The sequence below is a fragment of the Penicillium malachiteum genome, assembly GCF_028827825.1.
Source record: "Penicillium malachiteum strain IBT 17515 chromosome Unknown utg000003l:1.0-4950554.0:1.0-4952489.0, whole genome shotgun sequence".
Lineage (NCBI taxonomy): Eukaryota > Fungi > Ascomycota > Eurotiomycetes > Eurotiales > Aspergillaceae > Penicillium > Penicillium malachiteum.
This window is the reverse complement of record NW_026643096.1, coordinates 1623517-1638334: the sequence shown is the minus strand read 5'-3', so window position 1 is coordinate 1638334 and position 14818 is coordinate 1623517. Positions and strand designations below refer to the sequence as shown.

Genomic DNA, 14818 nt, shown 5'->3' with positions numbered 1-14818 from the left:
TGATGAGATTTAGTGTGAGAGATACTTTTAACTAGGCCTTCTAAGGCTGCAAGGTTGCATAATGTATGTGCCAATACGGAGTACTCTGGAAAAATTACCCGTTGGGGGCCAAATATGCCCACCTGGGCAACTGTGAGACTCTGTGAGTGCTATTTTACAATACGAATACGGACAAAAGTACATCCCTCGGATATGTAAGGCAGTGCTTAACTCTAAAAAAAAAAATTAAAAATTAAAAAATTAAAATAAATTAAAATAAAATAAAATAAAATAAAATTAGAAATATTGAAATTAACCTCGGTGATTGTCAATCATTTGATAAGAACTGGATACTAGGTAGTAATAGCATAGACTAGTAGAATTCAACATTAGATAAAATCACTATGCTCTCCAGGGCTAGCAAGGTGATCATGAACTCCGGAGTCCGGATCATGGAAAATTCCGCTGTTTACAAATCAAACTTGAAAATCTTCTCAAACTCATACTCATTCCATCTGATATCAGTTGTAATACCTCCCCATTTCCATTCGCCATCGACCTTCTTGTAAGTCAGCGTGATGACTGCATGACCATGGCCCTTGGCCTCGATCTCCTCTAGTCCAAGTCCGGTGTATCGCTGGTGGGCCGCACGGATCTGGTGATAACCCTCAATGAGATCTGGTGCGATTTGCCGATACTTAGACGCCCCCATCAAGTGCTGAGTGTGGATCAATGGGTCTCCAAGAAATTCGGGTGCGGACATCATTTTCACAAAATCCGCCGCGGGTAACTGGTCGTCCTTGAAATCATTCACGGCTGCATAGTGGATCTTTCGGCCGGTCAGCACTTTCCCAAGGTTGTCGTCTCATGCAGCAGTGAGACATTTCTTACCTTGACTGTTGGCGCCAAAATATTTGCTAGACGGCTCCAGTTTTTGGTATCGTAGCTGTCTGCCCATTCAAAGGTGAGCTCGCTGCATGCGAGATAATCTATGGCTGAAATTAATTTGATGTTTTTTTTATCTGTTTCATGCAAAATGGATATGTGCTTACCAGAAAATGAGATTTCAGTGCCGGTAGAAGCCATTGTAATGGTCAAAGAATTGTCCTTTGAGAGAGAAAGAGAGCAGTTGAGAGATTTGTGGGTTTGTAGAGATCTTTCTGCATGTTTTTATTTGTATAGATTCGAAAACAAGGCCATACATCACCCATGGAGTTCGGTAGCCGATCAGCAATTATGGTATAGATCTTGTTCGGTGACCGATCAATCCATCGACAATCGAGTATTCCACTTACGCCCATGTCCAACAATCCCTCGAATCCTAGGCCCTCCACGTAAGGAACTAAGAAAATCAAAGACTAGAACGCCTAATAATGCCTACGTCGGCCTCCAAACCATCCCTAGAGACGTGCCTATTTTTGTCTCGGTAAACCCTTCTGTCTTTGCCAAAAAAGAGAGTCAAGTCAAGCCAATATGTTGAATTCAAAACTGCAGAACCAGATCACAGACCTGAGCGCAGCAGCTCAGATCCTCAACTCTTCAGTTGAAGCTCTCATCGCAGAGTGGAAATCTGATGATGCCGAGGGCAAGACTCTTGACAATGGTGTCCTCCTGCCCACTCAAGCATCCTATGATGCCCACAAAACCATCCTTGGCGCTGTTGGCAAGATCCAAGAACTGGTTTCAAGTCCGCCCATCCGACTGATCGAGACTTCGTGCCAATTCTATGAATCGCGTGCGCTGCATATCGCAGCAGAGCACCGGATTGCGGACCTTTTGGCTGCACATGACGAGCAAGGTTTGGCTGTGACTGAGTTGGCAACAAAGGCAAACGTAGACACAGACATGCTTTGTAAGTTTTCAAGAAGACAAACAATATTTAACTAAAATCCATGGATGCTGTATTTGCTAATGTCACACCGGTGGTAGTACGCATTCTGCGAGTCTTGACTTCCATTGGTATCTTCCGGGAGGTCTCTGACCGATCTTTCGCCAACAACCGCGTTTCAGCAAGCTTGGTTGGAAACGAAAGTCTGCGCTCGTACCTTATGGTCTTGTATGGATCCTTTTCAATTCCTCCCGACGGTCATGTTTTTGGGTTTTGGGTGACTAACCTATTCTAGCTCGATCTGTCATTACAAGGTTTCTGAGAGTCTTCCGGCTGCTGTTCGACAATCTGGCAGTGGATATACTGCAACCAACACAAACACAGCATTCAACATTCGCCATGAGACTGATCTGTCTTTCTGGGACTGGCTAAACACGAAAGTCGAACAGGATGATGGCACTGTGGGACCACGACCAGAACTCGACTACTTTGCGAAGGCCATGACAGGTATCGGTCGAGTCAGTAGCACGGCAATGATTTACGACTACCCTTGGGATTCACTTGGCAATGGAACTGTTGTGGACGTTGGTGGTGGAGTGGGTAAGTAATAATACTGCTCCCAGACTTCTTTCACTATACCAGTCCTTCAAGCTGACTTAAATTTGACTAGGTACACACTCAATGAACATTGCGAAGGCATATCCCGAATTGAATTTCATCATTCAGGATCGCCCAGAGGTTATCGAGAAGGGTGTGGCTCTGTGGACTAAAGAGCTACCCTCATATCTGCAGAATGGCCAAGTCCAACTGACTCCAGGAGACTTCTTCCAGACCCAATCAGTCAGTGGAGCCGCAGTTTACTTCCTGCATACAATTCTGTAAGTTTCCAACCATTTCCCCTGCATGAGTATTTTTACATGATGAAATAATAAGCTGATATGTTGTTGATCAGCCACGACTGGCCCGATGCGGAAAGCATACAAATCCTCAAATCGCTGACACCAGCCATGACGGCCGATTCGCGCGTACTGATTGGCGAAATGGTTATCAACAATTCTTTGGGCACCAAGGAAATCCCCGACGCACCAAAGCCTCTGCCGGCTGACTATGGCCTCTACAGTCGCTACAGCCACGAGCGGGACCTAGTCATGCTGTCGCTGTTCAACAGCAAGGAACGAACCATGGATGATTTCCGCGCGATTATCCACGCAGCAGGCCTGGTAGTGGAGAGTGTTTACGAGTGTCGCAGCCATATGAGCTTGATTGAGTGTCGGCTGGCAGTATAGAAGAGCCGATGGATGGTAGCAATACTACTATGAATATTACCTGCGAGGTTTCATATAGTTTACCTAGGTACTGAACTTTGTAACTTGTAACAAACCTAAAAAGCAATACAAGAGTTTGAAAATACATACTAGTAGGTAAAATGTGAAGACCTGCAGGCTGCAGCCCTGGAGCCACCTATAGTAATCTTCAGGTCGGAGGCTAACGGAGGCTAACCAAAACCCGGCAAACGGTCCAAGAAGGATTCACTCGCATACAGGTAGATTCCAAGCTTTTGGTTCGCCACCGCCATGTGCATACAGAGGCTGACACATGCATTTGAATACGTACACGTAGGTGTCTTCCAAGGTTTATTGGCCCCTGAGGACTCCGCTTGTCCTAAAAAACTCCGAGTTTGATCCTTCAAGCCACCCTTGTCAGTGGACCCTCGCTGTAACTCCGTATAATAGCGTGCGCTTAATCTCACCCGATTAACCTTGTATAAATAATGCACAAAATTTGGAGTAGAATTCATCTATTTTAGCCCCTAGTCTATCCCTTATATAGACTAGTGGTTTGAATGTCACTTAGCCTATCTATTGTCAAAGGAGGCGCCATGACTGCAGCAGCACTAGTCTGTTTTCAGTAGGACCGTGACACGTCGATCAAGCATAAGATTATAGTAGCAGTTGCATGATGAGATCAAACAAAAATGGAAGAGAAACCAAGACTAAAAGATTATATTGTTCGTTCTCTTGCATGTAGCTCTAAGCCTCGGTTGTTTACGGCATCTCAAGTACTACAGCCCCAGATCTCGACTGCCTAATACTACTAGTAGTATGCCCAGGTGACAGGCATAAAGGCTATACGGGGTACGGATTACGAATCAGGAATAAAAAAAAATCAAATTCAGCTGAAGTCTTAGCATTCAGCCTTCGCAAACCTTGGAATTTGCTCACGCAGCATTGATCCTTCTGTTTCCTTCACTACCGATCCATCTTCCCGCGGATCCACCTGTATAGTGTTGACCCACTTCCAACGTGTCTCACAGGAATGAGGATGTAGTCCGATACAATAATTATCATAATCACATTCTTCATGGCATGCTCAAAATCATAACTACCGATATCACCTCGGTGATCGAAAACGGGGGCTGATGTCGATGACCGATTGGAGCGTAGAGTACAGTTGCAAAGGAAAGGAAAAGCCCACCACGCCACTTTTGCAGCTTCAAGTTCCAATCTGCTTGCTTTCGTCCGTTCTCCGCTTAATTGCTATCCCCGTAGTGACAGAATAAATAGTCCTCTCGCAGATACAGGCTAGGAATGAACATTATTAGTACCTATTAGATATACATTCCTCTCCACAAACCTCGATAGACCAGAACTATTGCATTAACAATGAGCGACACTACCAACGTCAATACATTGGCTTCGGCACTCCAGGCCGCTGCCAAAGACTCAAGCGTTCTCCTGCCTGGCACAGCAGGGTACGACCAATCCATGCACAGATGGGCTCCTAACACGGAGAAGCGAGCGGCAAGTCCCTATCAACGAATTCTCCCGCGTTTAGAAGTAGTGCTGATTTAGTAAATTCAAGGCCATTGTACTCAGAGCTTTGAATGCGAAAGATGTCTCCACTGGTGTTCTCTTTGCTCAGGCCATCGGATTGGAGGTGGCAGTAGTCGGTGGTGGACACGGCACAAACGGGTCTGCCGCGACGCCAGGCCTCTTGATCGACTTGACAGCCATGAACAAGACCTCAGTCGATGTTGAGAAGAAGACCATCACCGCGGAAGGTGGCTGCCGTTGGGAAGATATCGATACCCCGCTAGGCCAGCACGGTCTAGCTACCGTTGGCGGCCGTGTAGGCAACACCGGCATTGGTGGCCTTACGCTAGGCGGTGGAGTGGGCTGGCTTTCCGGAAAATATGGTCTGGTCGCAGACAATCTGCTCTCCGCAAAGATCGTCCTCGCAGATGGGCGTCTCGTCACGGTATCCACAACTGAAAACGCCGATCTGTTCTGGGCCGTGCGAGGCGCAGGTCAGTGCTTTGGTGTGGCCGTTGAATTCACCTACCAGGCATATGACCTGGCACACCCGATCTGGGCTGGCCAGTTGATCATGAAGCTCGATGCATTACCGGCCGTTGTGGACTTTGCGAACAGCTTCCCAGAGCAGAACACCGCAAAGGCGGCTATGAACATTGCTATGGCCGGCCCACCAGTAAACATGTTGACCGTCACGCTGTTTTACCCTGGTGGGAAAGAGGGCGCCGAGGCGCTCTTTGCACCATTGCTTGCTCTGGAGCATGTGGCCAACACCACCACCGAAAGACCGTATACTGAGGCTAATGGTATCCTGACACCAAAGGTTCCCTGGGGTATTCGTCGGCAATATCACGGAGTCGCCTTTGCCACGCCGCTGCGAGCGGACTTCGTCAAGTCTTTGGGTGAGGACCTGGCGGAGCTGCGCTCGCAGATCTCACCCGATGCTGCACCAAGTATGATCATGTTGGAAATGACGCACAGGGAGAAGATGGGTTCGGTTCCTGTTAACTCGATGGCGTTCGCTGGTCGTCAGCTTCATCAGGTCTGCTTTGTTGTGGCTCAATGGAGCATTCAGGAGCACGATGCGCTGGCGCGACAGTGGGTTTCCAAGACTGCAGCAAAGTTTGACGTTGAGCTGGAGCGTACAAAGAACGAGGGTGCTGATGTTGACCTGGATGCAGTAAGAGTATACTCGAACTATGACGGTAGGTTTTCCCCTAGAATGTTGTTAGGTGACAGGTTTTTCTGATGTGAAAATTTTCTAGGTCTTCTGCTCCCTGCCGAGCAGATATTTGGCACCAATCTGCCTCGCTTAACCGCTCTCAAGAAGGTTTACGATCCCAAAGACGTGTTTTGCACATCATATTCCCTGCTCCCTAAGGAGCCAAAGAGTCTGTTATAATTTGTTATGCGTTGATAACGTGGTTCAGTACCAGTGAATGAGTTTATGTAAAAAATAGAGAATGCAGCCTTTGACATTGACTTATACTCTCGTCAATCCTCAGTTGTTTTTGTGGATTCAAGTCACCTCAATATTAGCTAGAGGGAAGTAGTACTAGCATATAGCCACAAATGGTTCAAACATTCACGGCCATGCGCATTCCTTCAACACTGCCCAAGTAATAATAGATAAAAGGGGGAAAAGAAATCCAGGAACAGGGATCGAACCCAGGACCTTCAAAATCAGAAATGCGTGAATAGCCTCAACATCTCTCACTTGATACATCCATCCTCAACACATAATCCTTTCCATCTCCCTCAATTATTTTTATTTTAAGGATTTGAGAGTTGCAATAGAAAGAGAAAAGCTGAAAGTATGATCGATAAAAAAATTCAAAATTCAAAAAAATAAATGTCCCTGACCGTAGCCAGAAATCCCACCCACTCGCTAGTATTATCTCTGCCACCGAAAAGCGGCCCGACCCACCTCGATTTCAATACCTTTGTCCCCGGTTGGGTCGCAGGCCGCTGACTACTAGGCCAGCAGAGCAGAATCCATACCTGGGGAGCTTTTTACTCAAATATATGGGAGCTCTGGTTCCTTGAATGGTCGACTCTCTCTACTCCGTACTATGTATTATTATTACTATAATCCATATTTAGATATCAGAAAAGAACTAAATTAAATTAAATTAAATTCAAGTTCTCGATAATCAATCCATTCCATATGATTTTAGTTTTAATGTTCCAAGGTTGGAAGTACGTTCAAATCTTTCATTATTTTTAAATGAGCTGCGTAAGAAGTAAGTTTAAATCATTAAAATAGACCAGTTAGAAAGTACCTGAGTATATGATACATTGTATTCTCAATTTTATTAAAATTAGCATGTTCAGTCTTCTGATGTACATTCGTAACCAATCACAACGGACATCTTGCGCAATCCTCTCCCAAAAACCTCGTCATCTCATTAAGAGAGACAATAATTTCTACCGGTATACAGTGACTTGGTGAATAACTTAACCTCCAGCTTCCAGAGTCATGTGGATCTTCTCACGCTTCAAGAAAGCAGAGGCCACGATCATGACCGCTCCGGCCGCCACAACCAAATAGTACAGGTCACCAATAGAATGAACGATTGCATGATTCACCACACTCTGCAGCTCCTCAGACAAGTTATTGTAGACAGTACTGATCGATCCAGAAAGCGTCTCGTGAATATCCTCAGATCCAAGTCCAGCCGCACTCAAAGGCCCAACCAATCGATTATAGGTAAGATTCTGGAAAAGAGTTCCGGAAATGGTCAGGGCAATGACGATGGCACCAATCTGGGCGATATTGATAAAGGCAATTGCGCCGGCGATAAGACGGCCCTCAACTTTCGCTGGGGCAATCGAATATCCAGCTTGCGAGGTTGCTCCGGCTCCGACCGCGATCAGGACACTGTATCCGTAAATCGCAGATGTTGAGGTTGTCAATTTCACAGTTGACATCAGAGCTCCACCGATGAGGATGGTGACTCCGCTGAACAGGTACCAAGGCATGTAATACCCGAATTTAGGCATCATTGCGCCGTTGAGGAGCATGAAGAAGACGAGAAGGAAGACAAATGGCAGGAGTCGAACAGCCGACTCGATCGCATCGTCGCCTCTGAATTGGAAGAAGAGAGGAATGTAATACAGTGGGACGAACATGGCGGCTCCACAGGACGCAGTCAGGATGTGCAGGAGGACTGTGGTGCGGTTCTTCAGCAGCTCCACGGGGAAAATGCGCATGTCTTTGCTGGTAAGGGTAGAGAAGCGCTGTGTCACGCAGAAGGTGATCAGCGTGACTCCGCAGACGACGAAGCATGCGATGGTTCGTCCGTCGCCCCAGGCCCAGGAGACACCTCCAAAGGTGAGTGCCATAATCCATGTTACATAGATGGCTGCGAAGAGTAGTGTACCTAGCCAGTCCATGGCAGCCAGTTTCTGGACATATGATCGAGACGGATCCGGCTGGACGCCGGGCACAATGAAGAGGTAGACGGGAGCAAAGACAGCTCCGATGACCAGGTTAAGGTAAAATGCCTATGATGAAGGTTAGGAATCGTATCCCACTTTTTTGAATTTGGGAGATCATACCCAGCGCCAGGTGGCAGAGCTTTGAACAAATGCACCACCAATGACAGGTCCAAGGATGGTTCCTAATAAGGTCATTGGAATCTTCTCTTATCACAATGCGTACTGATGATATCACTCACCCACACCCCAGACCATTCCATTGATTGCCATGTAGATTGGTCGTTCTTCGAGTGTCGTAAGTACCGCGGTAAGATTAAGGCCACTTCTCAACTGTTAGCCCTCTTTCATATCCTGTTAACTTCCAAGAACATCATGAACTCACCCTAAATACATTCCGGCACCACCAGCTCCAGCAATCACACGACCGATAATGAGGGCATTCATATTTGGAGCAGCTCCGCAGATGGCGCTGCCGATCTGAAAGACAATGATGCTTGACACCCAGAGCCATTTGATGTCCCACAAGCCATAAGCCTTTCCACTATATGATGTTTATCTTCATTAGCTTCACTGGTTCAAGTTCGTTTCTCATTGTTTATCGTGAAACATACACAGACAGGAGCAGGGCGATGGACCCAAGAGGGAAACCACTGCCCAGCCAACTAAGCTGCTCGATTGCATCGAACCTCTCAACGACAGCACCCTGGATATCGGCGACAATGGTGTTATCCAGTCCATAAAGGAAACTTCCGGTATTGATCGCGATGGCTATGACAATCCGCTATAATTTATTATTAGTCAGAGTGTAATGAGACTACTATTATCAAGGTGAACTCACGCGCCATCCAGACATTGGACTTCCAGTTGCTGTCGTGTTCTCCTGGACCTGGTTCTCAGCCTCATCTTCCTGGCTGGACGAGGAGCGGTAGACAGTTTCGCCCACGGGCACATCTCCGAGAGTCTTCTCCTGGTCGCCATTGGCATGTAAAGTGGGAGGATCCTCCATCGTTTCGAATAGAATTTGCTTCCACTTGAAAGTATAACAGATTCGATACTCTGAGTAGAAGTGAGCTCTTAAGGATCAATTGAGATCAAATGAGCGTCCCTGAATAAACTTTTTATATAGAGACAGGAACTATTCCGAGCCTCTATAAACCCTGAAGATCAAAGAAAAATGGAGTAATAGCTTCAAGTTCCAAGGTTCCTAAGACCCGAAGATCCGAGTTTAGAATACGATTTCTAAGCTCTATGGTCTGGAATGTATTGTTTCAATTGTTTCAACCCTACTAGTAGTAGTCTAAAGTCGAGGGGAATCAGATGAATCGAACTATTTTCGGCTGTTCGGTTGTTCTGCTCGGTTGTTCGGTCTTTCGGTCCTTCGGTCAAGAAGCTGAACGAGCGAGGGCACTGTCCTCGCCATAAGATCTTCAGCCGAAAGTTAAGTCAAAAATCCACAACGGATAACTAACTTATAGAAGGCTAGCTGGAAAGTTAGTTGTAATCTTCAGGGATGGGGCCATTTTCTTTGTTTTTTAGTCTCGGTTCTGTATCACTAATGTGGTTCGATGACCGAGGCTGGATTGCGAGTGGCTTCACGGTCAATATGAGCCACCCGCAACAAACAACTTGAAAATGCCGGCAAATATTGAACCATCGGTAACCGAGCTGTATCCATTTAGAGACTTATGGAAGGCCATCATACATTGATCGCTCGATTGTCAAGTGATATTTCACGAAGGGGACACCCAGGATAGTAGTTCCTGTTTCGGTAAATCTATCTTGAATTTCCGGTCTCGGCATTTACTTAGACACTCAGAAAAAATGGCTCCAAAAATTGCAATTGTCTTTGTGAGTTGAATTTTCTTTGGGAAAAGCAATAATCAAAAAAAAAATTAAAGTTAACGTATTCAGTATTCCACATGGACACATGTCCAGCAGTTGGCCGAAGCTGAAGCAAAAGGCATTGAGTCGGCAGGAGGACAAGCCGATATCTACCAGTGAGTAGCATTAAACCAAATTCCATCCCTGTCTGTAAGTCGTATGGTCTAATATGTGGTCAGGATTGCCGAGACTCTCCCCCAGGACATCCTGGAGATGATGCACGCTCCGCCCAAGTCTTCATACCCGGTCATTAGCCCAGAGAAGCTGGTCGAGTATGATGCAGTCCTCTTTGGAATTCCAACCCGCTACGGAAACTTCCCAGTGCAGTGGAAGTCTTTCTGGGATAGCACTGGCGCCATCTGGCAGAGAGGAGACTACTGGGGTAAGTATGCTGGTATCTTCGTGAGTACAGGAACACTTGGTGGTGGCCAGGAGTCCACGGCCATTTCGGCTATGAGTACATTGGCTCACCACGGCTTTCTGTATGTTCCACTGGGTTATAAACCAGTGTTCCCACTCTTGACCGATATGTCGGAAATCCATGGTGGTAGCCCGTGGGGTGCAGGCACTTTTGCGGTAAGCTTCCCCCCTTTTCGGAGTCCTGCTTGAAGAGGAATCTCAAAATTAGAAATCTCAAAATTAGAACGAGACATCCTAACAAAAATTATACTATAGGGACCTGATGGCAGTCGTCAGCCGACAGCCCTGGAGTTATCCATTGCTGAAACTCAGGGAAAGACTTTCTACGAAACTGTCAGCCGTGTCTCGAACTGAGTTGCAAATGAACTCTCGTTGCATATAGACTTTTCAACCAGAGCATGATCAAATGATATATGAGAATCAAACAAACTATTTGTGGTACTAGTACAATAAGTAATCAATGTAGTACAAACGGGGATGAGATACTCTTCGAGATGATGTAAATCTGAAATTGATTCAACTCGATTCATTTCCATCCATAGGGAGCATTCTCATCGTTCCAGAGACCTGGTGTTCAAAGTCATCCGCGCCGGCTTTCACAATGGCAGCCTGGACTCTCTTTCGACTGGCAAGAAGCTGCTGTGCAATCGTGCACCAATCGACTCTTTGCTCTGCAATGTTGACTTCGTCAAGTGTTGGCTTGAAATCCACAGGAACGAGGCTACCATTCTGTTTACAGATCCGCCCATCAACAATGACCATGTCAATATCCCGTATCGATGAGTGCAAAATAATAGCCGCAACGGGGTCTTCCTCGGCGGCACAAATCATCCCTGGGGTTTGACCATCGAAAATAACCAGGTCAGCTAACTTTCCCACCTCAATCGAGCCGATCTGCTTGTCCATGCCAATGGCTCGAGCGCCCTGGATTGTGCCGAGTCGGAAGGCATCCTGCGCGGATAGATCCAGTGAGCGCGGATGCTTCCCCTGTGCGACAATGGGGTCGTTCTTTCGAGCCCGTGCATTTTGAAGTACCATGCGCATTTGTGTGGGTATATCACTCGTGTTATTACTATGACAGTCAATTCCCAGAGAGCTAATCCCAGCGCAATCCTCCCGAAGACACATAGGATTTCCTAGGCCCATCTGGAGCTCGGTCTCTGGAGTCGAGGAGATCCAAGCATTGGCCTTCACAAGCTTTTTCACGTCACTATCAGTTAGATTTGTCGCATGAGAGAGCAGGATATCCGGCCCGAGAAGGCCATAGCTGTCAAGAAGATCAACGAGAGAAGAATCACCTACAGTGCATTTAGCCAGTGTATCCCCACTTACTGGGAGCATGTATCTTACAAGGATACCCATGTACACAGTGGGTAGTAATAACTTGGACGCCAGCTTTGCGGGCCTGGCCATGTAGTCCAATGACAACGTCTTTTGGAAGGAAGTACCCATCAAAGGCGAGGCCTAAACGGACTCGGTCATCTGCCCATGGGGCCGAACGAGCGAGGTCATTAAACTGATTCTGTACCCAATCGCCGAACCAGTCGTCTAGGTCTGCAGGAACTAGCTCGGGCTTCCATGACTTAATCCGATTAGTGGGCGTGTAGCAGAAGATAGATCGGATCCCAGATGCAATAGTGGCCTCCACACCATTGGCAGCTAGTTCTCAAAAATGAGCAAATGCTTCGACAATTTAAGTTAGAAGGATTTAAGTAGTGCCAATCACTTACAGTGTGCTGTGGAGATGTTCATATGAGCATGATCCACAACCGTCGTAGTACCTGCATCTAGCGCTTCAAGGCAGCCTCCCAATTGGCCCCAGAAGATGTCTTCCGGCGTAAAGTTCACTGCTTGAAGAAGTCCTACAGGGATGAGAATCCTGGCACACAAATGGGTTGAGGAACGGCTGGGTCCGTACCAGTTGGCATATACTCCACAAGAGTGTGGTTTGCATGACGTCCCTTTAGCTGGGTCTGCCAGAGGTGGTGGTGGGTATCAATGAAACCAGGAGAAATTATTTTGCCGGTGCAGTCTAGGATCTTAGTGTCTGAGTACTTAGTTGGTGGCGGGATGTCCCGCAAAATCCGGGAGATCCTATTGCCCTCGATGAGCAATGAGTGACGTCGGAGAGCGACTACATGGTCGCTTGTGTCACCGGAAGGAACAAGGATTGTTGCGTTTGTGAGAAGAATTGAAGAAGCCATTTGTTGGGCGTTAGTGAAAGCTGCCGGCATCTTCTGCAGAGTGACTGGGTGTATTTATGACTTGGAAGTTTGTAGGGAATGGATACAGGAGACCTTGGGCAAGTGTCAGGCGAGAACCTGAAGTCCTTACCAATCCCTCGGCCTTTACCAATCAACCGCAACTGGAACAAAGAAAACATGGTGCTTGCGTCGATCGGCAAAGGCCCAGATCCTGGAAGGCCAACATGCCATGCAATAAAGACAGGGATCATGGAGTAAGGATACTACGACAGCATGCACTTAAGCGGTACTCCGCATAGGAGAGTCGGTTCTCGTGGTCACCGGTAGGCCTAATGACGTCTCAATTTCTCCAACTTGTTGACACGCGACACTGGGACATGATTCAAGGTTTTATTTTATTTTGTATATCTGTTGGAGTCCATATAGCAAACATACCGAGGCGTATTGACAAAAAATAGTATGCATATGGACTGGAATGTGCTAGTATTGAGGTGCAGCGTTTGCGTTCTCTGAATCTCGGTGTTGACGCGTTGTTTGATTTCATCTGGTCAGTTGTTGCGGTGTGTCTTGCTATCCAGTAGGTTGACCCCCACGCATCCTTAGGGCTGCTACCTTCGAGATTTCTCCTCTTTCTAGAGTAACTGAGTAATCCATCGGTACAAGAAGAGATCGGTATAAGAGATCGAGAGTGTCTTTGTGTTTGAAAGGGAGTATGCAAGGGGTGAGTTTATCATGCTGACCGGTATGCGCGGATTTACTTTTTACCGAACGTGCCTTCCATCTTAGGTAGGCTTCATCACATTCTTCTTTCAACAAGACTTAGTGTCGAAGAATTGACATTTCCAAGAGTAGGAAAAGAAAGCTCTTTCACCCAATTTGCAAACTCGGACCAGCCATCACAAGGAAACTTGGAGATTGAACTCTTCTGCCTCAAATTTACAATGTTTACAGGAAAATACCCAGATCTCCCCCGGGGCACATGTATAAGATCCCGAACGTATTCATATTTCTGAAATTCAAGGCCTCTTGCTTCATTCTCTGTACCATTTCAAGAGGCCAACAAGTTATATATCACCCTGAGACACATAAAAATGTGCATCTAAGGGAAGAAACGCTTCACCATTGCATCCACATCCTCCTCCTTGACTGCATCAATCTTCTCGGCCGCAACCTTCTCAACAGCTTCCTCGACTGGCAAATCTCCATTAACAAGATCAAACCAGCCATCTGTATCAGCTCTTGCAAGCAACTGATCCGCAACAATCGCCACATCCTCCCGCGTAACACTTCCCCTCCCCTTAGCGGTAATTCCCAACTCCACCTTCCGAGTAGCAGGTTCATCAGTTAGCACACCAGGCCGAAGATTAATCGCCTGGAATGGATGCGACGCAAGCGCAGGATCCTGCTTGCGCTTGGCTGCCAATGCAGTCATGTACTCGTCGGCCTCGAGCTTCGCTGCAGCGTATGTGGGCAATCTCTCGGTCTTGCCAACCATGATACCTGCCCAGGCGTCATCGGGCATCCAGCTGGGCTGGCTACGACGGCTGCCAATCCAGGAGACCATGAGGAACTTTGAGACACTGGGTGCAGCGAATGAAGCTGTCATAAAGTGTTTGGCGGCTTCTTGGTCGATGGCGATTGTGCTAGCTGGTCCACCTTTTCCGCCGGCTCCTGTATATTTTTCACATTAGTTACGCTATATATCAGTTCCAACCTTGAGAGGATTGTTAAATTGTTTTGGTTGGGTGAGATAGATCCATGGGTATGCTGTGTTAAGAGTGAAAAGTGGGGTGGAACGTACCAGCCGACCAGACTACAAAGTCCGGAGTTACAGTGTCGATGATCTTTCGGGCATCGGCAGCGCTTTTCACATCTTCGAGACTCGAAATCAACACATTAAGCTTGCCCTTGCGGCCCTTGCCGAGCGCTAGGATCTCGCTCTCGTGGTCTGGGTTGCGCACTACGCTGGTAACGCTCCAGGCGCGGTTCAGAAGAAGTGGGGTCATGTATAGGGCCACCTTGCCGTGGCCACCGAGGAGAAGGACTTGCATGGTGAAAATGAAGGTTGATTGTCGCTTTAGGGAGTTGTTGAGCAAGATACTTGGAGATTGATGTTGGTATGCTCAAGTGCTACCCAGGTTGTGAGGGACTGATCGAGGGATTGCGGGGAGCTGTAGCTGTTCAGCTATGACGTTATGGAAAAACGCAACTGAGCAACATCAGCTTACATTTGTCATCGAAACTCAGGTACT

General features: G+C 47.0%; 7 protein-coding genes across 7 annotated transcripts; 3 read left to right on the top strand and 4 right to left on the bottom strand.

Moving 5' to 3' along the window:
- Positions 1 to 448: 448 nt before the first annotated feature.
- On the bottom strand, positions 449 to 1065 carry N7483_006942 (uncharacterized protein; the record flags this gene model as incomplete). The annotated part of the gene is made up of 3 exons (XM_057090379.1): positions 449 to 808; positions 871 to 968; positions 1032 to 1065. 3 exons carry the CDS (start codon positions 1063 to 1065, stop codon positions 449 to 451), a joined length of 492 nt encoding a protein of 163 aa, XP_056945120.1.
- A 387-nt stretch (positions 1066 to 1452) lies between these two features.
- On the top strand, positions 1453 to 3093 carry N7483_006941 (uncharacterized protein; the record flags this gene model as incomplete). Its single annotated transcript, XM_057090378.1, has 5 exons — positions 1453 to 1831; positions 1909 to 2020; positions 2103 to 2407; positions 2478 to 2685; positions 2760 to 3093. 5 exons carry the CDS (start codon positions 1453 to 1455, stop codon positions 3091 to 3093), a joined length of 1338 nt encoding a protein of 445 aa, XP_056945119.1.
- Positions 3094 to 4470: 1377 nt separating this feature from the next.
- N7483_006940 (FAD-binding oxidoreductase) lies at positions 4471 to 6022 on the top strand (the record flags this gene model as incomplete). The annotated part of the gene is made up of 3 exons (XM_057090377.1): positions 4471 to 4559; positions 4684 to 5825; positions 5886 to 6022. The coding sequence occupies 3 exons, from the start codon at positions 4471 to 4473 to the stop codon at positions 6020 to 6022; spliced, it is 1368 nt and encodes a 455-aa protein (XP_056945118.1).
- A 1055-nt stretch (positions 6023 to 7077) lies between these two features.
- N7483_006939 (uncharacterized protein) lies at positions 7078 to 9067 on the bottom strand (the record flags this gene model as incomplete). The annotated part of the gene is made up of 6 exons (XM_057090376.1): positions 7078 to 8127; positions 8182 to 8243; positions 8301 to 8383; positions 8444 to 8602; positions 8673 to 8842; positions 8900 to 9067. 6 exons carry the CDS (start codon positions 9065 to 9067, stop codon positions 7078 to 7080), a joined length of 1692 nt encoding a protein of 563 aa, XP_056945117.1.
- Positions 9068 to 9882: 815 nt separating this feature from the next.
- On the top strand, positions 9883 to 10716 carry N7483_006938 (Minor allergen Alt a 7; the record flags this gene model as incomplete). The annotated part of the gene is made up of 4 exons (XM_057090375.1): positions 9883 to 9909; positions 9973 to 10058; positions 10122 to 10518; positions 10618 to 10716. The coding sequence occupies 4 exons, from the start codon at positions 9883 to 9885 to the stop codon at positions 10714 to 10716; spliced, it is 609 nt and encodes a 202-aa protein (XP_056945116.1).
- A 162-nt stretch (positions 10717 to 10878) lies between these two features.
- Positions 10879 to 12596, bottom strand: N7483_006937 (amidohydrolase family protein; the record flags this gene model as incomplete). Its single annotated transcript, XM_057090374.1, has 4 exons — positions 10879 to 11660; positions 11713 to 12021; positions 12093 to 12224; positions 12281 to 12596. The coding sequence occupies 4 exons, from the start codon at positions 12594 to 12596 to the stop codon at positions 10879 to 10881; spliced, it is 1539 nt and encodes a 512-aa protein (XP_056945115.1).
- A 1069-nt stretch (positions 12597 to 13665) lies between these two features.
- Positions 13666 to 14617, bottom strand: N7483_006936 (uncharacterized protein; the record flags this gene model as incomplete). The annotated part of the gene is made up of 2 exons (XM_057090373.1): positions 13666 to 14237; positions 14368 to 14617. The coding sequence occupies 2 exons, from the start codon at positions 14615 to 14617 to the stop codon at positions 13666 to 13668; spliced, it is 822 nt and encodes a 273-aa protein (XP_056945114.1).
- Positions 14618 to 14818: the final 201 nt, after the last annotated feature.